The 27,389-nt window shown below is 42.9% G+C and overlaps 1 protein-coding gene across 1 annotated transcript in view; it reads right to left on the bottom strand.

The window, feature by feature from the left end:
* Window positions 1–440: 440 nt before the first annotated feature.
* Window positions 441–27,389, bottom strand: part of IK (IK cytokine) — a 776,265-nt gene continuing 749,316 nt past the window's right edge. The window contains exon 20 of the mRNA XM_044069023.1: window positions 441–920. Within this exon, the coding sequence (XP_043924958.1) occupies window positions 893–920 (28 nt within the window). The 3' untranslated portion in view covers window positions 441–892. The remainder of the gene's footprint in view (window positions 921–27,389) is intronic.

The raw sequence follows: 27,389 nt of genomic DNA, 5'->3' as shown, positions 1-27,389 counted from the left end.
CAGTGGATTCAAAAGGAACACAAAGTTAACATTGTATGCACATTTTGACGTTTGTATTCTTGGGTGATGACCCACAACCAGCCAGCTGACGAGAGGTCACAAGGACAGAGAAGATGAAACTGACAGATAAAGGCTAAAGAAATAGTGCTGTGTTGTGCAGGATAGTGATGATGATGATGATGATGCTCATTATCACTATGAAGTTTGCCCCTCCCCCTAGTTCTTCAATGAATAATAGGGCCAACACAATACCCCATCTGGAGGATGGTCTCCTATACAGCTGAAAATGCCAATGACAATCTGGAACAGCAATGTTTAACATAACACTTTGATTTTTAAAAACTTAGACTGCATTAATTCAAAAATGCAGTTTATCTATTTTTCAAGTCATTAAAAATGGTCAAAAACAGCATAAAATAAGAGCACACTTTCAACATAAATATGGTATTAGTAATTTTACTTTTTCTTCAGAAAAGCTGCATTAATATTTTAACAGCCACTAATGTCACACTGAAAACAGTGCATTTTACGGAAAGACTGTATTAGAACAATCCAGCATTTACAGTCAATGAACAAATTAGAGCATTACAGATTTACAAAATATGCACGTAGTCTGCATGTAAAAAATATACAATAAGTGCACATTAAAATATTAACACTAATCAATTAAGGGAGTCTAGAATAAAAAAAATCCATGAAATCATCTAAGCAAAAACTCCTCACATGTAACTGAGTAATATCTCATATTCTATTAAAATTATTGAGGAGAAATATCATACATCTTTTAGGCCTAACATTCCAGGTTTGTCCACTGAACTGTAGCATTTCTGAACAGCAGACTGTAGTTTTCCACAAAAAAAGGCAGTTGGTTTTCAATTAGTTCTCCAGATCCTCAGTATTTTGGTCTCTTCACTTCGAGCCTAGGGGAAAGAATGATGTCTATATTTACTCACACTACAAAAAGTTATACATCAACAAATGTATTGATAATTACCTGCTGATACCTGTAGCTTTAATGATTGTGTGCAGATAAAACATGTGGGTGGGGGAATAAACCTCCGGATATATGGTCATGTTAGGTCTTTGGTCAACTGGTGCCCTAGGCAAAAAGGCTTCATAGCACCATCCCAACACCACCCTATGTCCCCAATCCTGGTCTACCTACACCATCCAGATTACTTTTTTTCTTTCTTTTTCTCACAGTTTGTCTTACTTTTCAGTTTTTCTTGTATTCATTCAACGCCTTTAAAAAATAAGCATGTCTTTACTACAACAAATAAATGAATACTGGAAAAGTGCTCCTGCTAGAGCAACGCCCTTGCTGGCCACCTAGTTGGCCTATGCCCAAAGCCAGCTATGTATACAGTTACTAAGACTCTTGATTCCAAAATCACTACAGGTCAGGGACAGTCTTAACCACAGCAAACTATGTTGAAAAAAAAAAAAACCCACATTATATCGAACATTAGTGGCAGCCTAAGAAGCTGTCCTTACTAGTGATCCCATTGGTCTAGAGGGATGAAACCATGACTACAGCCCATCTGATATGTTTATTTAGCAGTATGGCAGTCTGACTGACAGGGCAAGGAAGGTTGAGCTCAACTGGATAAGGCCAGTTTGATTAACCTCGGGGGAGAAAAACTGTTGGACCCCCAGCACTGACAGCACTTTGAGGTGACTGGGTGTATTTCCTGTCTGCAGTGGTCATTCTGGCTCGCTCTGCATCAGGCATGGCTTTTCACAATGAGGTGGGGAACAGAAACATTTAGAGAAGCATGAACATGCGTACCGCCTACTCAGAGGCGATCTGTGTCTGACTTATAAAGCCATGTCCAACCCAGAATTAATGGACATGCTTCACCTCAGGAAATCCAAATCCCTTAGAGCTACACGCTCCAGGGACTTAAACCTCAGCACACAAATAAATAGGACAAGCTGGAGGGACAGATTCATATCCCAGAGGCTCCCCTCACTCTGGAACAAAATCCCAATCCATGTTAGGCAGAGCCCCTCACTGACCCTCTTCAAGAGAAATCTTGATGAGTGGATGGGAGATCGTAAGTTTACCCCTGGGATCTCTTCTGTGTCCCTGCTTGACAGAGGTACAGTAAACTAACCTTAAAAGGGCTACATTCTGTGACCTACTATACAGAGGCACAGTCAACTAATCTAAAAGGGTGGCGAAAGCCAAACACACTCTGGCTAGGCTTATAAATGCCCTAGGGCAGATAGCCTATTTATCAACCTATGAACATGTCCTTCCCTGACTGAGCTGCTATGACATGTCTACAGGCAGCCTAAGGACAGGTTACTCCAAATGACCAGTAAGCTGACCTGGAAGTGACCACAACCAAGGCCAGAGAAGACGCACAAATCTCTTCTCCCAGCCTGTCCACTGTCCACTGCTCTGCTGTCTTTATCAAAAGAGAACTGGCAGCCAGCAAATACTAACTTAGAAGGCTTATCTGTTGCTATAAAAAAAACAAAGAAGGGTCTGCCACAGGGATTTTGTACAGAAACTTCAAGTCCTCAAACACCTTGTAAAACCTGTGAGGCCTGCTGGGAGCTGGGAATCTGGTGCAATGGAAGTAGATGCAAAGGCATCAAGAAAGGTCTCCAGAATAGCTGGTACAGATGCAGGAGCAGGGGGTGGCTACTTCCAAGAGGCTACAGTATCTCTCTTGATTAGACATCTGCTCAGATTTCCATTCAAAATGCTTCATCACGCTGCCTATCGGGCGCTAGGATCCGCCACATAACACAAGCACTCAGGTCACTCCAAGGCAAGTACAAATATGACTCAGTCATTGTCCATGCTGGTGTGAATGACCTGAGACATACCTCCCTGGACTACATGAAAAGAGACAAGAGGAGCTCTCCGAGCATGTAGCCCAGGCCGGTATGACCCTGACCTTGAGTAGCATCTTACCCTCAACCAAGAATGATGCCACAATATGAAGACAAGATGATCAATTTCAACAATGGGCTTAAGTATTGGTGTCATTCAAAGGGGATCCAATGCCTATCAGCCTGGGTTGACATGCTCGACAAGCCACAATGCTTTGCTAGGGACGGCTTGCACCTGTCACCCCTGGGCTTTCGGATATTGGCAAAGGCTCTTGCCACCCACATAGTGCCTTTTTTAGGCAAGGCTCAAAAGACAAACCCACCTCCATAGGTATTACAAGGGATAAGAAACTAAGAGTAATGCTACTCAATGCCAGAAGTCTAAACCTCAAGATGCACGCACTCAAAACTCTCCTTAGCATGGAGAACATTGATATCTGTGCAGTAACAGAAACCTGGTTCAAGGCTCCCGACAGCACCCCAGCACTACCAGGTTATACCTCATACCTTGTTTTTCGGCCCCAAAACTTGGACCGAACCACAAAAGGAGGGGGAGTACCAATATTCGTCAAGGATACCCACACCTCCAGGTTGGTGGCACAGCACGAAGCATCAGAGACTATACATGTGCAACTAACAGTGGGTAAAACTGCCTTCCAGTTTATAGCCTGCTACAGACCACCCTCCCAAACCCAGGAATGGCACTCGGCCTTCCTGAAAACACTGGAAAATATGAAGGTCTCTCTAAACACCATTATATTGGGTGACTTCAACTACCCAAACATAGACTGGGAGCATTACTCTAGCTCCAACACCCTAGCCCAAAGGTTCTTAGAATTTATAAACTCAAATGCTATGGAACAGCTTGTTACCACTCCCACAAGAGGGGAAAACATACTGGACCTGATCATCACCAACATGGGGACTCTATGCTCCAGACCAGAAGTGTATCCCTCACTGGTAAGATCAGACCATAAACTAATCTCACTAGATAATCACATCCCGACCCCAGCCCCTGCCCAGAAAACCACAGTGAGAAACTTCTCTAAAGCAAATTTCACACTCCTCAAAACTGAGGTGGAATCCTTCAAAGCCCCCGGGACTGTGGAAAATACGGCCCAGATCGCAGAATCCTTTATAAACGCATTCTATGAACACCTTCAGGAATGCATGGATCATGCAATCCCAAACAAAACCAAGACCCAATCCTCCAAAGGCAGGCATCCTGTCTGGTGGACCCCAGCCATAAACAAACTATACAATAGAAGGAGGAAGCTACTACATGATAGAGCAAAATCCCAAAAAGGGAAGGCATCTCTGATCAGTATTAACAAAAAACTACGGGCACTCATAAAATCGTCTAAGGCCAGCTTCGAGAGAAAAATTGCACAGGACACTAAGGATAATCACAAGGCTTTCTTTAGTTATGTTAGAAACCTGGGTGGGAATTCCCAGATATGCTCAGAATTAGTCCAAAATGACAAAAAATACACCGAACCCACAGACATTGCCAACATCCTAGCGGACAGGTTCAGCGCAAACTTCTCCCCTTCCCCACCAAAGGGCAAATATCTATCCCAGCAGAGTGCTGCCCCCCTGACATCTCAGATGCTCAGGTAAGAGCCGTCCTCTCCAAAGCAAAAAACACAGCATCAATGGGACCAGATGGTGTCCCAGGCTGCGTCCTACATGAACTCCAAGAAAAACTAAATCCAAACATAAAACTACTGTTCAATCTCAGCCTTACTACAGGATAGGTACCCAAAGAGTGGCGTACAGCAACAGTGGTCCCTCTCCACAAATGTGGTGCTTCAACGGATCCTGGAAACTATCGCCCCATAAGCCTGACTAGCTTGGTCTGCAAAGCTATGGAAAGGATCATCACGGACCTCATAAATAAAGATATTGGGGACCTACAGACACTGGATCCTACCCAGTTCGGCTTTGTTAAGGGCAGATCCTGCCTCTTAAACCTGGTCGATTTCTTTGAAACAGTCACCAAGGCCATTGACGAGGGGAAGGTGGTCCACACAGCCTACCTGGACCTTGCAAAAGCCTTTGATACAATACCCCACTCGGGCATTATAGATAAGCTCACCAGCTTAAACATAAACCCCTATGTCACCAGATGGGTTGCAAACTGGCTCAAGGACAGAACCCACATGGTTAGAATTGCTGGAGCCATGTCAGACTCCAAAGCAGTTACAAGTGGCATCCCACAAGGCTCAGTCCTGGGACCTCTCTTGTTCAGTATACATTTCTCGGAGGTACAGGCCAACACGGAAGGACTGTGGCTGAACAAGTTCGCAGATGACTGCAAACTGGGCGCCATAATCGACTCTCCAGCTGACACAAGCATCCTACAAAAGGGCCTCATAGAAACAGACAACTGGTGCCAGAGCCATGGCCTCAAGCTAAATGCCAAAAAGTGTATAGTCATCCCCTCTGGCAAAAACAAAGTGCCCACAAATTACCACATAGATGGTAATCCATTAAGTACGGAAGAAGTAATTAGGGACCTGGGGACCCAAGTTGATAGCAATCTCTCATTCGACAACCACGTGGCCAAAGTGGTTAGAAAATCATTCTATATAGCCCACCTAATCATGAAGGGATTCACATCTAGATCAGGGGAGGTCATTGCGCCCCTTTTGGGATGTACCTTACCAGACACCTGCAGCAACTGGAAAGACCCCAAAAGTACCTCACCAAGAGGATCAAAGGGCTCAAACAGATGCCATATGCTGCCCGGTTAAAGAAACTCCAGCTCTACTCAGTGGCATACCGCCTGCTCAGAAGCGATCTGTGCCTGACGTATAAAGCCATGTCCAACCCGGAATTAATGGACATGCTGCACCTCAGAAAATCCAAATCCCATCGAGCTACGCACTCGAGAGACTTGAACCTCAGCACTGAAATAAATAGGACATGCTGGAGGGACAGATTCATAACCCAGAGGCTCCCTTCACTCTGGAATAAAATCCCAGTCCAGGTTAGGCAGAGTCCCTCACAGACTCTCTTCAAGAGGAATCTTGATGAGTGGATGGGAGATCGTAGATTTACTCTGGGTATCACTTCTGTGTCACTGTTAGACAGATGCACAGTATACTAACCTCGAAAAAGGGCATAGCAAAATTTATTTAAAATGGGTGGTGAAAGCCAAACACACTCTGGCTAGGCTTGTAAATGCCCTAGGGCAGATAGCCTAGTATGAACCTATGAACAGGGGAGTCAAGAGAAAGGAAGTCTTTATAAACTGAGAACACTTGGCCTGGCAAATGGATCTGCTATAAACAGACCAAGGAATGCTCATCTGATGCCGAGTCATCCTCACAAGAAATGCCTAGATGTCTCTTTCGCAGAGTGGAAGGGAAAAAAAATAGCAGTAGCAGACCTGTAAAGGATTGTGGTCTAAAAGCCATTACAGTCTTAAATAAGCCTTGTGAAAAATCCATCCACCCATTTTCTGTGAACATCTGAAGGGAAGAAACATTTTTAGTTTATTGTTTCTTTTTCTTTTGTGCAACGTCTGCTTTGACTAAATGTGGTGGCTCCAACCCACTAATGAAACTCAATGAGTGGCACTGGAAATTCTTCTGTAATGAGGATCTGCAGTATGCCTTTGGGTTTTTCAGAAATTATTATGTGGGGTTTTCTCCACTTCTTCTCACCATCAGTAACTTTAGTTGTTTCAGTTATGCCAACCTCAAGCACCATACTGGCCTCCGTTGGGTTTGTGGTAGTGGGAGTTCGAGTAGATGTTGGGCTTACTGTGGGTTCTGAAACCTCTGCAGGTATGTTAGAGTCCAACTAGGCAGTCATGACATCAGCCTTGGGCCTCTTAAACCTTTTCTTATGAATGGGTAGGACTTAAGGGGTAGAAGGGTCTGCCATTTTTGCTGGGAGGTATGCTGAGTTTCCAACTAGGAACTGAGAGATGGAAGAAGAGTTCTTAATCTTTGGATCAAATGATCAACAGATTATATAGTTTTTGTAGTCATGCTCTGCACTTAAGCAGAAAAGGCTCTGTGAGTGGAGATCCTTGTAGGGAATCTGCCTCCCACAATCACACTTTAACCTCCTAGCTGATCTCTAATAGCTGATCTCTAATAGAGCAACAAACAGCAATGCAACTGGGAAAAAAATAAGGAAGGTTCTTCAAGGGGGCCCTTACCTGAACCAGTGAAGGCCAACAGTACCAATGACAACTTGTAGAGCAGACTGACATGTCGGTGTGAGACCCATGTTCAGACTGGCAGTGAAACAGTCTAGGGATTTATGCTCATACATCTGCTTATGCACCCTTAAACTCAAGGGATTAGGTGATACATCAGCTGTATTGCTCTATGGATGGTTTTGGCTTTGGTACCCTTGCTGGACATGTAAGTGTGATCATAATCATCTGGTGGCTGGCAGGCCCTAAGTTTAAGTCTACAAATCACCATTTTTCCTTCTGAGGCAGCAGTTCATAAATCATTTGTGAAATTGACTATTATGATCATCATTGGAAATTGATTGGGGGGGGTGTTGATGGATGTCCCATACCCCTTAGGCAACAAATTCTGCTGATACTATTTCAGGCCTGCGTGATGAATTCATTAATGCCTGTTTAGAAAGATGGATCAGACCTGTCATCTGTTCCTATTCTCAGGTCTAACTTACCCCTGCACAGGATGTCTCTATGTTTGAAGGCATGTCCCTTTTTTCAGACTTGCTTTACCACTTCACACAACTCCGAATCTCCCTCATCATATGTGATTTTTGCCTAGTACACAGAAAATCGCACTACATAACCAACATACAAGAGGCAACAATAATTTAAAGATAGAAGACACACCTTGCAATTCCCTTTTTCTGAAACAAAAATAAACAACCTTGTGTGGTACAATTTTGCAATACACTTTATTAAAGTCTACAAATTTTACACTATCTCTTTGTTAACAAACTTATATTTTTCCATCATTTTTTCTCTCCATCTCTTTTTTTTAATACGAGTTTCCTAGTAGTACCCCACATTTCTATTGGAAGAGGGTAGGTTATGTACTATTTGGTATTCAAATGTTATGCTAATTAGATGCCAACATTTTTTTTTTTTTGCTGAATGTTCCAACTTTACAACAGCCTTTGTTCCCATTTTTAATACCCGCAGGCTCAGATGTCTGGGTGGGATACTTTTGTCTGAGGTTTAAGAACGTTCAGATATTCCAGCACTGTTTATTCTGACTTACTATCAAGAGACCACAAAGATTTTCTTATTCACAAAGAGATCAATAGAAGACAATACTCGGGAATACAGCAGGAAACTCTGGCTTTATTTAAAAAAAAAAAAAAAAAAATGGTTCATAAGAAAATACTGATATGGAAGTCTTTATTGTACCATTTTCTAGTGGAGTGCCTAATAAAGAGACTTCAAAAGACACTTGCTTTTCATTTCCTGCTGCACATCCACATCAGAATCAGGGACTTCTGAGGATAACTAACCTTTTACTTCTGAATTCTGTAACTCCAGTAAGGCATCATGTCCTCTCTACTGTCCATACAGAGGACTACACTCCCATTTCCCTAAATGTACCCAAGAGAGATGCAAATAAAGAATCACAAACCTCCATTTATCAAAGCATCACTGGAAATATGTAATTCTCTTAATCTAATGGAACATTATTCAGGTTTCTACAACCCTGGTATAAAGTTCACATTGTTACATACAAGATGCAAAGCACCTACAGGAAAAAATGGAGATTACAGTGTGATCAAGTGATATGTACGGGGCAACAACACCCATAAAAGCCTTCTGCACCTCTCATCAGTAAATGCGTGCTTAGCAGAAGTGTCAGACAAAAAGAAACTAGTAAACACTTGAAAAAAATCAAAATCTGAAAGAAAGCAAGAAAAAAAAGAATAAGGCAGAAGCCCTCACAGTCCTAAAATAATTTATTAAAACAGCCACACACATATGGTGGCTTCTTCAGAGGATACAAAGGCAACCAAACACAAGCAGTTAAATACTGAAAGTTAATTGAAGTCAACTGCTATCAATTAACCACAAATTATGCAACAAGATGCCTGCATTAAACTGAAGAAGTAAAATGCAAAAGCCTCAGGCATAGTTTAAATACATGCTAAACTGTTGATGTAGTTAAAAGACTGTGACAATACAAAAGACACAATATTTTGACACAGTCAAACCAAATAAAATTCAGTATATTTCTAAAATAAAATACACAATAAAAAGTGTCACAAATTATATGTACATTTAAAAGCAAAATGCTAAGTAGTCATTCCCAAGTATACATTATTTTATAAAGGGGAACGACATAATAAAACAAATGAATAACTTTTTACTAAAAATTAATATAAATTCCAAAGATGTGGACAACCCACATCTAAAGTGACCCTTAAAATTAAGTAAAGTACTAAGTGTAAATATAACAACCTAAGCCAAACCTTGCTGGGTCAAATACCAACAAAGACACTGTACCCACACATAGTGGGGGACTAAATCAAAAGTGTCAAGGCAAGTGTGATTCTTAAAATAAAGGAACAACTATCTCATATACGATTTTAATTTGAGATAAGGTGCAATAATACAGCTTTCATTCAACCCCAGAGGGTAGAAAGCGTTAAGCAATTCATTTGTCTCAAGTATAAGAGCACTAGGTCCACGAGGATGAACAGGGAAAAGAACAGATATGCTTGGCAAGGGCATTATCAAGTCTCTTATTCCTGATGGCATATAAGTGCTGATACAATCTGTCTTTAAGCCTTCTGTCCGTCTTTCCGGGCGTAGAATGCTGGACAGCATGTGCAAAAGCATAAAACTACTGTTTTAAGTATCACAGGAAATCGATGATGTATAAAATATTTCCTTCCTTCAATGCAAAACTACTACCTGTTTTAATATGTGAGCAGAAGTTACAGAAGCGCAAAGAACCATTAATTCTAGCACAGTCTGTAACAATTCTTTGATGTTTCTACCTCTTCTAAACACTACAACAGGTCTATCACTAACTTCTCACCTACAGGTGCATTACTGGTGATAAAACCAGTTTTTAAACAAAATGTTCTGTATTGCATACGAGTTCACCCCAAATGTGGAAATGAAACTACAAGTAGAGGCCCTATGAGAGGCAGGTACAATAGGAGGGAAAAGTTGCCAGAGGCACTAGATCTGAACCCGCCACAGTGCAAGGCAACTCTTCTTGAAGCAAGAGAGGTCTGTAAAACCCACTATTTCTTTTATTCAAGACCTCTTCTATTAGTTCAGACACAAGAGTAGCTGGATAGCCACAAAGAGGTTTGTCAAAAATTGACATTCAACGTTAAAGTCTGACAATTGACTACAATCACAAGCTGCCCTTTGACTATTGCTTTTCTAAGTTTAAAGGGGTGAGAACTGGTATAATGAAGGAAGGAATTCACATATGTATCTTTCCTGTAAATTGTAGAAATTAGTCAGTTTACATCAAGATAATTCATACTAACACCATCAAACTGGAAAGTGAATTTAAGAAGCGGTGTTGTACTATTGATGTATAGTAGAAAAGTTTACCATTCCACTCTGAGTTGTTTAAAACAAAATTTCTTTCCCAATAGGACATAAAAGGTTGGCTACGGCTGCCCCACATGGGAGCCATGGCAACCCGAATGTAAATGTCTTTTTCAAACAGGAAATAATTTGATGACAAAATGATGTTATTAATGACATTAATAGGCCTGGCTCGTAAAAGCAAGTCAATCCACTCAATGGCCTCCTGGTGTGGTATGGATGTATAAAGATCTATGGTCAAAAGTTAACATCCATATCCAACTAAAAGACCATGAGTCTGGAATGACTACTTAGCATTTGCTTTTAAATGTACATATAATTTTGTGACACTTTTTCTTGTGTATTTTATTTCTAGGAAATATACTGAATTTTATTTGGGTTTGACTGTGTCAAAATATTGTGTATTGTCACAGTCTTTTAACTACATCAACAGTTTAGCATGTATTTAAACTAACTTCTTCAGTTTAATGCAGGCATCTTGTTATAATTTGTGGTTAATTGATAGCAGTTGACTTTAACTTCAATTAACTTTCTTTTACTTGTGTTTTGTTTGTGGTTGCCTTCCTCCTGAAACCCACCATGTGTGTGTGTGTGAAACGCTGTGATTTTCTGTTTTAATAAATTTTTGCGACTGAAGAGCTTCCCTTGTTCTTTGGTTTCCTTGCTTTCTTCTGAAGTTTGTGTTTTTTTTTTCAAGTGTTTACTAGTTCTTTTTTGAACCCTTGACATGGAGAGCCCAGCAAAGCCAAGTGATTCAGATACATCAAAATAATAATGTTACTGAGTTGCTTATTATCATTTTGTCATCAAATTATTTGAAAAATCAAAAAGAAAGAGGGGGTTGCCATGGGCTCCCCATGTGGGTGGGGCAGTAGCCAACTAACTTTTTATGTCCTATTGGATACATCATCGTCCTGTGATACGAAAACAGAAAACAGTTGCTTTTTTTTTTGCACATGCTGTCCAGCATTCTCGTCGGAAAAGGCGGACAGAAGGCCAGAGACAGGTGTATCCTTTATATATATGCAGAATAAGATAAGAGACTAAGCTTACCCTTAACATATCTTCTGTTCCTGGGCATGCTTTTCTCTTTCATGGGGATTGACCACCTCCCTGTTCATCCTCGTGGTGGACCTAGTGCTCTTATTAGTCCTTTTTATTAGCCCACTATGGTACAGTACAGTGTCAAGCCTTAGTGGCACTGTTTTTCTACCTTTTTTTGGGTATTTGACCCAGCAAGGTTTGGCTTACACCAGTTTTTACTTTTTTTTAAATTCACACTTTAGATGTGGTTGTATGCACATCTTTGGAATTTATATTTTTTTTAAAAAAAATATTATGTTTTTATTTATTATGTTCCCCCTTTTAAAATAATTGTTTTTATTTCTTAGGAAATATATATGGAATTTTATTTGGGTTTGAAGAAGCCAATTATGTGGTGAAAGCAAAAAATTTAGATTTTCTGTAATAATAAATTATGCTAGGAGGGCTTCTGCCTTGTTCTTTGGTTTCCTTGCTTTCAGAAGTGTCAGACAAGTTAAAGGATGGCTACAGATGAATTTTGTACTTTAAGCTTTAGGGTTTTGCTTGACTCACCATTATATATATTTTTTTTTATTGTTAACTTTACACTCAAAACAAAGGAAGAGCATACAGGGATACAGCCCGATTACAACCCAGTTGACTTGAATTTTATCAGTGTCTTGGATGCTAGATAGCACAGTTTGGAAGGATGGACATGCCCATCCTGGGAAGGAAGGAGTTGGTCCCAGATGGCCAGGCCACCACTCCTGACCAGAACATTGTTGGTGGGCAAAGATACTGTCACCTGAAGTGCAATGGTGGCATAGGTGTGACTATTCAATTCAGTGACACTAACCTCTGTTGGCTGTGCAAAGGGGCACATATGAATTGAAAGAGGGGCATAAGTGGTCCTTATGGTGATGTAGGTGCCTGCATCACCACCCACAAGGAGGGGTTAGACCATTATTAAAAATGCAATTTCACTGCTGAAATGCCACAGGGCGAGAATCAACCCCCTTGATGTTTGCTGGGCTGATAGGGGTATCTAGACAGCTTTCGCCCTGGGGATCTGATGGAAACTTCTCATCCCTAGGGAATGAATGGGCTCAAGCCAATGGGGGATGTGGGGAAAAGCACATAGAAAAAATATCTAGGGAATGCATGATTCTATCCCCTATATTTTTATGGGTTAGAAAAGAAAAAACGTAAGTTAGACTGCCTGGTTAAGGGTCACCTCGGTCACTACATTAGGCGAAAAGAAGGTTAGTGTGCTAAGTGAGCCAGTCTTTATAGAAATACTCACAAGGGCCTGAAGTTTAGACACCCTTTTGGCTGTGGTCACTGTTACCAGGAAGACTGCTTTCTAAATCTGGAGCTTTAGGTAAGCTGAAACTGCCGGTTCAGAAGAAAGCAATGACAGGTTTTCTAACTAGGTTCAGTTCCTCTCTATGGTGGCCTAAGTTGCAGGATCCCCATACAAATACTTTACTGGTCTCCTGCAGATTTGGGGGTGGGGTTAGGTCCTAAAGGTAAGCATGTTGAAACAGTGAACAAATGGAATTTGATCACTATGTAGGCTAAGCCTGAAGTAAATCACTTCAACGGGTACTGAAGGACCATACATACATCCACTTCTGTGGGATGAAGGTCTCAGCCTCTGACACCAGATGAAGAATCTTTCCATTTAGTCAGGTATAATTTCTCAGTACTTAGTTTTCTGGCTTGCTGAGTATCTCTTCCAAAAAAAAGTCAAAAGGGTAATAAGGTTGTAAATTCTAGGCTGCCCAGTTGATGGTGGGCAACTTTGGATGTACTAACATTCCCTCTCTTTATGTTAATACGTTCATGTACTGGAGTAGGATGGGTTTCTCTCAGAACAGCTATATCAGGTGATAGAACCAATGCTGCCCGGGGCAGCAGGGTGTAATAAGGATCATTTATGGTCTCTTATTCATCTTCTAATTCACCCTCGGTATCGGGGGTACAGGTGGAAAGGCACAGAGGAACCTGCCACACCAGTTCAGAGAAAAGGCATCTACCACTCAAACATTCTTGTGTGAGAAATCCTGGAACAGAACTTGCTGAGCCATTTGTTCTGATAGGACACAATCAGATCGACTTCTGAGAATTCCCATTCCCTTAAATAAAAGGAATACCTCCCTGCACACTGCAAATCTGTGGGGGTCTGATGCCATCCTGTTCAGGTGGTTTGCCACAGAGTTTTCCTTTTGGGGGATATAGGCAATCATTAACATCAGGCCCTATCTAACAGCCATCTCCCATGTTTTCACTGCTAGCTTGTATAAATGGTAAGAGTGAATGCCCATCTGTGGATATATCAAATGACAGTCTATTATTTTCAGGACACCTGGTACCCAAACAGGTTTTACAGCTTGAAAGGTGTACTGGACTAACTTTATTTCTTTTTTAAATTTATGTGGAGATTTTTCATCTTTTGGACCACTTGTCCTGTACTTTCAAACTGTAGGAGTGGGCTGCCACGCCTGGTCTGAGCATCTCTTATCAGGGTCTAGTTGTGTATGGGTGGGTGGAATGTTTTCCTGGAAGGTGGATATTCACTACATCTGCTCTCTTTCAAAGGAAGGCAAGGCTGGAAATATATACTCTAGAAACTTGGTATGCCATTCCCAAAGATTCTTTAGGTGCCACTGTACAATTCTTGTATGGAACCTTGCCAAGGATGCCATTAGGATGGCGAAAGCATTTGACACAGCATGCCGAGGGCTTGCCTGGCTTTCCAGGGAATCTCTGTTCCCGTAAGTTGTAAAAGTGAGGTGTGGGAGAGAACTTTCTCTGACAGCAAGAAAACTGGTACCTAGGAGAAATTCTAGGAATATGGCTCTCTGGTTGGATATGTGCTTGATTTCTGGGCTTGACGCAGGCAGGTGTCCTGGTATGGATAATTATGAAATCCCCCTTGTTCGGCAATGGACAATTACTTGTGCCATGCACTTGGTGAAGACCTCTGGTGCAAGGCTTGTAAACAACAAAGATCATCTAAAATAGTCATATTTGGTCTTTGGGATGGTTGAAACCTTGCTGGCTTCCTTGTTCCTCCCCTGTCTTCATGCCATTCATTTATAAGGGTTTGTTCCCTTTTACCACCCCAAAACTTTGCCCCACTGCCTGTTGATCATCAGCCCCCTTTCAGTCAGTTGGCCTATTCATTCCTCATAAATGAGGCAAGGGGCCATCATTCAGGAACTCATCAGAGGTGATTCAAATTTTTGCAGTTCTCCCCAGCTCTAACTGTAACCACCTGGCAAGGTGCTGTGGAGAGGTGAGCAATGGGCAATCAGTACAGGATATCTCCCCAATTAAATAAGGGGAGTTCCAAGAAAGTAGCCCTGCCTCTCCTTTTGTAGCATGCATGATGGTCTGTCTGGTCTCCACCAAGGACACTGTTCCACCCATGTGCCCTTGAGTGTATAAACCGCCACTCCCCCACCAACCTGGCTCATCTGGTGCTGGCACTGCTAATCAAACCCTGGGTACCCGGGTTACAGTCCAGGCTTCATCCCGCTGTGCCATACAGCCAGACAAAGGTCTATACCATATGGCTCCTTTCAATTCCATTATGTCTTGCAAGACCTGTACCTTCTCCACACTAACCTTTTAAGGCTCTTAATTCTCAAGTCCACCACATCTTAAAATTCAAAAGGAGGTAGTATGGCAGCATTACTTCATCAGGTTCAAACTGCCATCCATGTATACAAACATACTATTAGAAGTACTTATGATGCTGCAGATGTGGTCTCCAGAACAGCGACAACTCCTCTTTGCTTAGAAGGCAAGCATGGCTGTAGACTCAATCCATTGTAGATGATTTCAGCAGGACACATGTTTTGAATGCTATTTTACACAGGGACCTTCTTTTCGGAGCTCCTGCTTATTAGGTTTTCAAAAAATATGAAGAAAGGCTACTGCAATGCATGTATTCCATTCCCCCTCACTCCCCAGATGCAGTGAAAACTTTAATTGATAAACAAGAAATCTTCTTATTGAGTCTATCCAAGATATTATCACTGGCTAAGGTATTTCGCCCCAGCCTTCAGAAACAGATCATCAGGGTCCACCACAGCATTCTTGTACAAAGAGTGCTTACAATCTGTCTTGCCTCCATGGGGCTGGATGACTAGAATTAAGTTGCTGGCAGTCAGTAGCAAAAACCTCTAATAAATCATGTTGAACTGAAGCACTGATAAGGGCTTTGGAAAGAGGGTTAACAGCCCACTAAGTCTCTTTTCCGTACCTCTGAGACCTAAAATTTAAAATGGTACCTCACCAACGTAAGGGTGTCAGAAAAGGTGAGGTCCTCTGGGTTGGGGGCCGGGTTGGATTCTAGAACCAACATGTCTTCACTGCCAGCATCAACTCCCAATGGCAAGGACATCTGTGATCAGAGGGAGGGACAGAGTAAGGTCTGTCCTCCAGTAGGAGGAGGGAATCCCTGTTTCTCCTAAGAAGACTTTTCTCTGAAATGGAGGCCCTACTATGGTCAAACCACAACCCTTGGGAGAGGTGCAGGAGGAGCTCCTGTGCTAAGATGGAGTTGACAGAGGAAACACAGACACTCCCCTAAAAAGCTCTGTTCAGACCAAGGCCATCTGCCTGACCCCTGCATCTCAGACTGCTGTGAAGGGTTTTTCATTCATTTCTAAAGACCTGTCATCCTTGTTGACAATAAGCAACTGTAAGCTGTCCCCATCTTCTCTGATAAAACAGCAACTTTCCAGGAATTGAGAATCTTCATCTGAACGGTTGGTAGGATACTCAGTCAAAAGAAATGATCTGTAATTGGCTGACATGGTGGTCTCTCTATTGGAAATAGTCTAAGGTAGTCAACTGTTCATATGCTGAGGCCAGAGACTGCTCCAGTGCCTTCATACAACAGGTATCCAAAAACTGAGAGAGTCCTGAGGATCCACTTACTCCCCTGGCTTCTAATGTTGCATATGTGACAATCAGTCTGAGTGACTATTGTTGGAAACCAAGTATGATTTGTGAATAAGGGCCATTAGCTTCTTTCTATTCAGATATGCTAGAATTGCTCCTCATCTGACATTAACAGTCTACAACCTAAACTCTTTGTAAATGTCAAATGCAGCAACAACATGATCAAGACCTAAACAATACACACACATCATGTCTGTCTACCATGCTAGGGCCACATCTCCAACCCTCCACTTGGAAATGCCAAAGTCCAAATGTGGATAAGAAGGGGAGCTCTAATCTTTACTACAAAAATAACAGTGGAATACGATTAAGGAAAATGTTAGTAAATTCCCTAATGGGGTACTAAGCTGATTGTTCCTTTTGCTTGTTGCATGGCTTGACTGAGAACAAATGTCGGATGTGACACGATAGGAAAGTTGTGTAAAATCTTACCATAACCATAAATGTCCTTCTCTTCCACGTTGCAGTATTCTACTAGTGGGTTTACCCTTCTTCCAGATCAGCTTGTCCGGCCAGGTTTCCAAAGTTTTATCAGTCCCTCATGGTGCATCTGACGTGGAGGCAGGTACATTGGCCATAAAGGTAATGTCTGCATGCACCAGCCCTCAGAACATAGGAAAAAGCCCCAGACAGAGCTAGTCCTGAGGGGTATAGCTTGTCCCGTAGCAGAGGAGAGCAAGTGCAAGGTTAAGAAGGGGGAAGATGGGAGGGAAGGAGTACTGCAACATGGAAGAGAAGGACATCTATGGTTATGGAAAGGTTTTACACAACTTTCCTAAATCCTTATATTCCACTGTTGCAGTATTCTACTAGTGGGTGAATACCAAAGCTCACTATAGGTTGTGGAATGGCCTGGAAGAGGACTCCAGGAATCCATGCAGGACAGCCCTGGCAAAACCTGCCCTGGTTCTGGAGATATGGTCCAGTTTGTAGTATCTGGTGAAGGTGTGCACAGAGGACCAAGTGGCTGCTTCCAGAATGGAGTTAGTGTCCAGGCCTTTGAAAAAGGCACCAGAAGAGGCCGGGTCTACATTAGAACACCAAACATTCAAAATGTCAAGTGTTCTAATATCAACTTGTTTTCAGCAAACACTGGAAATATCGAAGCAATAGAAATCCGGATCCTTTCCTAGGGAAAGAATTTGGTTGTCCGTTTCTGTTGCTACAGTATTTTCAGCACTCTGGTGGAAAGTTACGGGTCGGGTTCAGGTTAAGTGTGAGATTGTGTGGATGTGAGGGTTAGGGCGTGTTAGGTGAGTTAGGGTTAGGGTGCGGGTGATGTGACTGTGCAGTAGTGACGGACTTTAGGGTTAGGGTTTAGGTTAAGGTAAGTGGGTAGTTAGTGGTGTATGCATAGTTTAGTGTAGGGTTAGGTGTTAGAGTTTAGGGGTGTGTGTGGATTGCTGTTTGTTTGGTGTGCTTGTGTTGTGTGTGTGTGCGTGTTTTGGAACAGCAAATTCTTTCCCTAGGAAAGAATTCGCAGCTCCAAACGTTCGATGTTTTGTAGTTTCGATTGCTAGGGTTCGATATTAGAACACTCAACATTTTGAATGTTTGGTATTCTAATATAGTCCCAAGAGGCCATAGCTCTTGTGGAGAGGGCCCTGACATTGCCTGAAAGTGTCTTGCCATGGTGTGTGTAGCAAAAGGAAATAGCCCTGGCAATCCTGGCTGAAATGGTCTGTTTGCCCACAGCTTTCCTCAGGGTCCTGGCATGGAAGGAGATAAACAGTTGGTCTGATTTGCCAAAAAGTTTGATTTTATCCAAAGAGAATCTGAGTTGTTTGTGGACATCCAGGGAATGAAGGACTCTCTCTCTCACCATCTCCCTGTGGGTTAGGGAAGAAGGTAGGCAGGTGGATAGCCTGATTCAAGGAAAGGTCATTGACCACCTTGGGGGTGAAGGAAGGGTTTATCCTGAGGGTGATGTCCATATAGAAAACCAGGAAAGGTGGAGTAGCCATAAAGGCTTGAAGCTCTGAGACCCTCCAGGCTGATGTCAAAGCTACTAGCAGGATTGTTTTCCACGTGCAAAACTTTATGGTGGGCTTGTCAGCTGGTTCAAAGGGTGGTACAGTGAGTTTTTCTAGCACATAAGATCCCATGGAGGAGGAGACAGTTTCCTGGGAGGTCTTAGGTGCAAAACCCCTATAGGAAGAGTTTGGCTGGTATTCTGGATGCCAGCAGAGGGTCCATAGGCTGGCAGGCAGAAGTGACAGATGGGTGTGCTTTTAAAGAGGAGTATGACAAGCCTGTCTTCAAGAGTTCACACAGGTAAGACAGAATTAGAGGCAAGTTGCGGTCCAGAGGCTCCATCTGTCTTTTTTGACACCAGACAGAAAATCTTTTCCATTTGGAGAGAGAAGATTTTCTTGTGCTGGGTTTCCTGGCCTCCTGCAGGACTGAAAGCATGTCCTCATTGTACAGGTGTCTGAAGGGAATCAGAATCATATCTGCCACAGGGAGAGGTGCAGAGACTGCCACTGTGGGTGTATCTGTGTCCCCTTCTGCTGTGTGAGTAGATCCACTGTGAGGGGGTAACTTGTGGAGATTGTCCTTGAACAGATGAAGAAGTAGAGGGAACCAGTGCTGCCTTGGCCAGTAGGGAGTCACCAGCAAGATTTTTGGTGAGCCCTGCTGAATTTTCAGTAGGACCCTCTGGATCAGAGGGAAGGGGGGAGGCATACAGAAACGGCTCCTTCCATGACCCTGAGCAGGCATCTGTTTGCAATGCCTTCGGGTCGTGAGTTCTGGAGCAATAGCTCTGGAGTTCCTTTTTATGGAGGAGGTGAACAGGTCCATCTGTGGAATACCTCACCTGTGGACCAGATCTAGGAACACCTCTCGACAGCATCCATTCGTGGCTGTCTGATATGGTTCTGCTTAGTGTGGCTGCCTGAGAGTTGTGCTGGGAAGGAATGTAGGCTGCCTGGAGGGTGATTCCTTGAGAGATGGGCAGATCCCATACCTGTACAGTTAGTCTGTATAGGAGGTAGGACTTTGTCCCTCCTTGTTTGTTCAGTTACCACATCACTGTGGTGTTGTCTGTGAAGATCTTTAGGAGACTCTGTTGGAGGTAAGGTTGGAAGGCATGCAGGGCGAGGAGTATTGCTGTCATTTCCCTTACACTGATGTGCACTTGTTTGTGTCTGTCTGTCCACAAACCTTGCACTGTCCTTGGACCCAGAGTTGCTCCCCAGCCCAGGTCTGAGGCATCTGTGTGTGCATGATCTGGGAAGGGGGTTATTTGCAGGGGCAGGTCCGGATTCTGGGCGACTTGGGCAAGCCATTTTAATTCTTGGTGAAGACAGGGGAGGAGTGGGACCCTGAACTCTAGAGAATGAAAGTGCTGGGTCCACACCGAGCGTCGGTACCACTGAAATTTTAATGGGTACTTTGTCATTCAACCCCTTTCCATGATCCGCTCTCAATTTGAATGACAAAGTACCTATTAAGCCTATACTGAAATCTAGGAGACTTAGGAGATGAATAATTATGGATTCTTACATTCCTGCTCCTTTTATGATACATATTTTTAATTATACTTTATTCTTTAGTTGATATTTTATGGTGAACAATATTGTGTGTACTTTTTAGTGAATTTTTTAACTATTATGTTACACTTCTTTGCATTTAATTTGACACCGTTTTAAATATTAATATGGAGGGGAGGGGTCATTTCTGTGCTTTGATTGCTTATAAGTGGTTTTCTTACATGCTTGTGAGTATGTCTGATGAAGCAGTAGAGAAGTATTGTAAAAGCGCTAACATTTTCTGGAATTAGTTTGTATTCAATACATTTTTATATCTGGAATTCTGCTACCTGGGTTACCTCTTCGTTGGATTCTTTCTTGTATTGGGAGAGGTATTCATTTGGAGTTGCTGTTTCCTTGTTGTCCTTAGTAATGTCATTAAGCTCTTTGGAGACTGTCCAGAGAGTACTTGGCCACGTGAGACTGGTAATTTGTTGCCCTAAAAGCTAGGGTAGCAGAAGTGTAAATCTTTTTTCCCCACCTCTCCATGGCTTTGCTGTCCTTATCTGCAGGCAGGACAGTGGTAGTAGGGAGGAGTTTGGATGCCCTGTCCATAGAAATGGATATAGTGGCTGGGTCTGCTGGGAAGCACTTGAATAGGAATTTATCTGAGTCAGGGACCCAGTATAATCTGTCCACCGTTCGAGAAGCAGGTGGTTGGGAATCTGGATTAATGAATGCAGCAGCAAAAGCATCCAGGAAGGCCGGTTGGACAGGTGGGATAGGTGACTGATTAGGTGATTCCATCTGAATCAGATCATAAAATCTTTTTTGTGCTTCAGACATGTCTGATCATTCCCATGTAAAGTGTTCTCTCATTAGGTTAACAACGTTCCCGAAGGTTAGGTCTTCCACTGGGCAATCAGGCTCAGCAGAGGCTATTTCAGGGGATCCGTACACCAGGGGGGGATGAAATCTGGGAAGAGTAGGACGGGGAGTCCTCTGAGGAGTCAGACAGTTCCTCCTCTGCAGGTTGGCTCACAGCCCTTTCAGGTAAGGAAGGCCTGGGGCTGAGTAGAGCTTGAGCAGCAGGGGTGAACTCTGGGGAAGTCCTGAGGGCCAAGAAAGCATTGTAGAGACTCTGGCTGAAGGCCTGGCAATCAGGTAAGGCCTCTGGTGCTGGAGAAATATGTCTGGTATTTTGTTTTTTCTTAGAAGGCCTAGCCAGCATCTGGCTGGCGGTAGGCCTGGAAGAAATCATTGAAACAGCGGAGGCCGGGTCCGAAGCACCCACTGAAGGTACTGTATCCCCCCTAGCGTCTAGAGCAGGCACTAGTACATCCTCCATGGACGTGTCGTCCGCTCTAGATTGTGTGGCCTCCTGTAAGATACCCGCTGTATCTGTAGTGGCGGAAGCCAGGTCTTCAGCCAAGCTGACAGTGGCTACAGGCTGAGGAGAGGCAGAGGGAGGTGCAGTGGATGTAGTAGGCTGCATGGACTTGGCCCTCTTCCTTGGTGGTTCAGATAGGGCGTCGGAGGCAGCTTTCATACCGAGAGCAATCTTTCTATGACGCTGCTTCTCAAGATACAAGTCAGGAGCCTGTAAGTGATGGCGAAGGGTCTTGGGGACAAGCAATTTATAGATGGCGCAGTTTTTGTAATCATGATCCCTACCCAGGCAAAAGAGACACTGGTCATGGATGTCTTTATGGGGAATGCGACGACCACAGTTGCACTTACTCTTAACAGACATGAACAGACTAGAATACTACAAAAGGACTGAAGAAAAAGCCCCAACGGGGTACTTATCTTTAATGTGAAACAGATCCGATGTCTGCGAGTAGCAGGAACACCTGGCATACAGCTGGTGGCTGAAACGTTCTGAGGGCTGGTGCGTGCAGACATCACCTTTATGGCCCACTTACCTGCCTCCAAGTCAGACGTCCGATGCACCATGAGGGACTGAAAAAGCTTTGGAAACCTGGCCGGACAAGCTGATCGGAAGAAGGGTAAACCTGCTAGAATACTGCAACACCGGAATAGAAGGACAGCAGAAAAGGGATGACTACATGCTGAACTTTATTCCACAATGTGGAAAAGTCCTAACTTAAGGTGACAAAGTTGGTAATGGATGCAGAAACGTCAGAAGTTGTTTGCTGTATTGGTTTATGGAATGTTTAGAGACCAAGAAAGCCCTGTGCTAATGTAGAAAGGAGACAAGGTGAAAAACGAGACACAATGGTGTCATTTCACTGCAGATCACATGGGACAAGGTCATTCACCTGAATGTTACACAGATATCATACACTGACAAATTACTTTGTTAGTGGCAGTAGGGAGCAGTCACTAATCGATATGATTTACTTTGTTACAAGCTATCACTTAACACAATCAGAAGCCACTGACTTGCATTATGTCACAGACAGTATACTAGAAAGGACTCTTCCTGTAATAGTATCAGTTTCGTAAGCTCATGCTGACAGCTTAAGCAAAAAACAACTTGCGGCTATTTTTAAAATGAAAGGAGAGGTATACAAACAAAGTATAAGAGTCAGAAGACATAAACCAATGTTAAGGACTCTTGATATCTGGGGGATACTCTGCAAAGATAAATGAAATATTTAAAATACGGAAAAAAGTGAATACTATTCAGTATGCAAGGAGATATGACCGCAACTAGGCACAATGAAAACACCCTTGGAATAGAAGGCAACCCAAAGGGTATTGTGTCCCAGAGACAAAATCTGAGAAAATTCCTGAAGCCTTTGGTTACAGGGACATACTGGAATGTCTATATTAAGTCCAATATTAAGGTAAGGTTTCCCAAGGAAATGAGAGACTCTGAAGAGTCAGTATCTAGGAATAAAAAATAACTTCCACTAACTAATTTAGGAAGGAAAGATGTAGAACTGGTCTCCCAAAATAGTCTGTTACTACAGCTAATCTGGAATAGAAGCCTTTGACCTTTTGAGTTAAAAGCGCTGGTTTTATGACTCCTACAGTGAGCAATTACTGAAAAACCTGAGTAACATATTCTGCTGGTTTTGGAGGGAGGGAAGGAATTCTCCTGAGAGGAGGATTTGTATCCAGTGCCAACTGTATACCCCTTGAAATGGGAACATCCATGGGAATGTCACAAACAGTTCTCAAAGGGGAATGTACAGAGCCAGCTGTTGGGACAGATTTTAAGGAACTGGGGTGGCAGTTGAGGGAGAATGTTAGTACAGTCATTCTGAAGAGGTAGACTTGTCCTTTGTTATAAAAAGATCCTTGTTTCTGATTGATCTACACCTGCCATCCATTTCTGATTTCCTGTTTGGCTTGAGAAGGCAGAGATTGTTTCTTCCATTTCTTATTCATGAACAAACATGTGGGATATTTATAAGGGGGCCTGAAACAACTCAAACTCCCTAAATTATTTCTCTCTGTCACTCAATTGTCTGGGGACATGAAAAGTTAATGGTTCCCATAAAGCCTCTTTATTCAAAGCTGAATTGTAAATTTCAGACTTTACTTCATCAAATACGTTTTGATTACATACCTAGGCATACTTTCTAAAACAGCAGTAGAAGCAGTGGTCCAAGAGACAATATCTGCATAATCATACACATTATAGCAATAAAGCATGTTTAGATTCTTAAGACATGCTGGAAACAATGAAAGTGAGAAAGGCACTACCTTTAGGTAGAAGAGTGGTAGGTAGAATTCTCCAACTGTCAATATAAAAAAGCAGACACTTCCACTTATGGGTCACAAAGTAATTCTACATGCTTAAGTGGAAGAAGCAAAAAATTATTTTGCCAAATTCATCCACAGATTTCACCTCTGTGTCTGCAGGGGAAGGGCTGGGTGATCCCTGGAGGGTGTTACCCACTGTCATAGGTGGTCAAGATAGCTGCAGGACCATACCTACAGATAGAGGTATGACCTACATCCTTTTTCACGAATAAGAAATGGAATAAGCAATCCCTGCCTTCTCAAGCCAAACAGGGGATCAGTAAGAGATGACAGGAGTGGATCAATTAGAAACAAGCATATTAACAGCTGCACAGAGGCAGCTGTACCCACCAGAAAGAAGTACAGAACTAACTCAAAAAACAAGCCACTCTGGTGGAATCACAACATCAACAGGCTTTATAACAGAAAGAAGAAAATCACAGCAAAAATTACAAGATGCAGCACCCAAAAGGAGAAAAGCACTCTCAAACTGGATTCATACGTAGTTATTGAGCTACTGACCCAAAGATATTTATAAGCTTAGCCGTGTGCCCAGTATAATACTACAGAAACCCAATATACAGGAACTACTCGAGATCTTAGTTATCAATGACTGCCCATATCTAGGTGGGTCATAGGCGAAATTTACGGTTTCCCATCCAGGCTACGGTTAAACAGGGTCATACAGGGGCTTTGTTTGATGTGAAATGGTAACCTATTCCAGAGGAGTAGCAACCTCTGAAAGGCATATCTGTCTCTCTAGCAGGTCCTACTTATGTCGCAGGCCAGGTTAAGGTCCCTGGAGCGGGTGACCATTGTCCCATTTGAATTGCGGATGTGCAGAATTTCCATTAGGTTTGGATCAGAGACTGCTCTATAGGCCAGGCAAAAGTGTCCTGTAAGTAGTCTGTATGCTACTAAGTACAGTGACAGTGACTTCAGTCTGTCAATGTATGATGTGCTGGAACCCTTGAATTTTCTTTGTTAGAAATCTTTGAGGTCTCTCAAGTTGCTGCAGCTGCCTGGCAAGGTACATACCAAAAGGAGCACTGTACTCGATTACTGGCCTGATGAGGGTCGAGTACAGGGGTGTTATGACCTCTGTCTCTCTTGAGGCAATGCCTTTGCTAATGAGATGTGTAACGAAAGAATGCCTTCTTTACCACGGTAGTCACATGGTGGTCAAAGTTTAGGCTACAGTTAACTTGCATTCCCAAGTCTCTCAATACTGAGTTGTTACTTAGGGTATTATTATTTATGATAGCCTGCAGGGATATCGTGTTTTTACCAAGGGGGATGATAACGCATTTTTTAGTGCCGAGTTTGAGTCCATGGCTTTGGCACCAATCACTGGTTTGTGCAAGTCCCTCTTGAAATATACTGACATCATTTGGGGATTCAATGACTGCATCTAATTTGCAGTCGTCAGCAAACTTAGTCCGCCACAGTGCCTCTGTGTTTTGGCCAGAAATTCTGAGAAGTATATAATTTTTACCAAACTTGTTGGCTAATAGGTTACCTATTGGGGTTGGCCTAATGGTTCAGGTGTTTGCCTTACAAACACAAGGTGCAGGGTTTGAGTCTCACAAGGGATAAATGGCTAGGCTTAAAATGGCTTGCAAGAGTAGTTAGCCTAGCACTAACCTATGAACCTAAACAACAGGGAGCCCAGCACTGACCCCTGGGGTACCCCACTGGTGACAGGTCTGCTGGTTGAGGTAAACTCTCCAATTTTGGCTGAGTGTGATCTGTCGGTGAGCCAATTAGCAACTCACCTGATGACATAAGGATTGATATTAAACCGGGAGAGTTTATCAATGATGTCTAAATGTGGGATTGTGCCAAATGCCTTGGCTAAGTCAAGGTAGGCTGTATGCACAGATTTGCCTTCTTCTATGGCTCTGGTAACATTTTTGAATAAGCCCACCAGGTTTAACAGGCATGACCTGCCTTTGACAAAACCAAACTGTGTCAGATCAAGGGTTTGGAGATAATCTATATCCTTACTTATAAGATCTACGATGATTCATTCCATGGTCTTACAGATAAGGCTGGCTAAAATTATGGGTCTGCAGTTGCCAGTGTCTACTGCTGTACCCCCTTTATGAAGGGGGGGGGGGTGACAGTTTTGTTTTCCCATTCAGCAGGGACAAAATCAGTACTCAGGCTATGGTTGAAGACAGAGTAGCTAATGGAGATGCTAACTCATGTTTTAGACCATTTAAAACACAGCCTGGGATGCCATCCAATCCCATAGAAGGTGTGTTTTTAGCCTTATAGAGCATTAATGACTTGCTCTTTGGAGATGCAAGGTGGGGGAGATGTAAAGGGAATACTTTGTGGAATGTTTAGCGGGGGACAGGGGGGAGAAATTTTTACCAAACCTGTTGGCTAATAGGTTACCTATTTTCATAGGATCTGTGTGTGTTGACCTCACACACAGCTAGTTCAGCAAATGTCTGGGTCCTACTTTTTAGGTTACGGACATATCTAAAGAATGCCCTATGTTTATCCTTTGCTATGGTTGCCAATTTTCTTTTCAAAGTTGTCCTTAGAGGATTTTACATATTGCCTTACTTGTTCAAGCAGAGGATGGTGTTCCACTGCTGGGACAGCTCTTTTTTTATTCTTAGACAGCAACTACTTCCTTTTGTTGTACAACTTATTAATACTAGATGTCCACCAGAGAGGCTTATTTTTTTCTTGAGGATCTTATAGGTTCATAAGTAGGTACTAGGCTATCTGCCCGAAGGCATTTATAAGCCTAGCCGGAATGTGTTGGCTTTTGCCACCCCCTTAGATTAGTTCCCTGTGCCTCTCTGTCCAGCAGAGCCATTGAAGTGATCCCTGGGGTAAACTTTCTGTTTCCCATCCACTCGTCAAGGTTTCTCTTGAAGAGGGTTAGCAAGGAGCTCTGCCTAATGTAGATTGGAATCTTGATCCAGAGCATGGGAAGTCTCTGGGACAGGAATCTATCCCTAATGCACGTCCTATTTATTGTTGTGGTAAGGCTTAGATCCCTGGAGCATGTGGCTCGAGAGGATATGGTTTTCTGTAGGAGGAGCATGTCCATCAATTCTGGGTTCGACATGGCCTTGTATATCAGGCAGAGATCACCTCTTAGTAGGTGGTATGCAACCGAGTATAGCTGGAGTTTCTTCAGTCGAGCTGCATAGGGCATCTGCTTGAGGCCAGTGAGCCTCTTGGTGAGGAACGTCTGAGGTCTTTCCAGTTGTTGCAGGTGTCTTTGTAAGGTACATCCCAAATGGGGCATTGTACTCTATGATGGGTCTTACGAGTGATGCGTAGAGGGGCCCAATGACCTCTTTCGATCTGGATACAAACCTTTTTGTGATTAGGTGGGCCACATAGAAGGATTTTCTAACCACTTTGGCAATGTGATTATCAAAGGAGAGGTTACTATCAACTTGGGTCCCCAGAACCCTTATTACATCTTCCGTATTTAGGGGGCTACCACCTATGTGGTAGTTTGTGGGTACTTTTCCAAAGGGGATGACTATGCACTTTTTGGCATTTAGCTTGAGACCATGGTTTTGACACCATGTATCTGTCTTAGTGAAACCCTTTTGGAGGATGTCTGTGTCAGCCGGAGCATCAATTACAGCCCTAGTTTGCAGTCGTCTGCGAACTTGGTCAGCCATAGTCCTCCTGTGCTTGCCTGTACCTCTGAGAAGTATATGCCGAACAGGAGTGGTCCTAGGACTGAGCCCTGGTGAATGCCACTTGTAACTTGTTCTGTCCATGAGCCAGTTGGCAATCCATCTCGTGATGTAGGGGTTTATGTT

Source organism: Protopterus annectens, chromosome 4.part0 (genome assembly GCF_019279795.1).
Source record: "Protopterus annectens isolate FY-2018-M chromosome 4.part0, PAN1.0, whole genome shotgun sequence".
NCBI classification, from domain to species: Eukaryota; Metazoa; Chordata; order Ceratodontiformes; family Protopteridae; genus Protopterus; species Protopterus annectens.
This window is presented reverse-complemented; position numbering and strand designations above follow the sequence as displayed.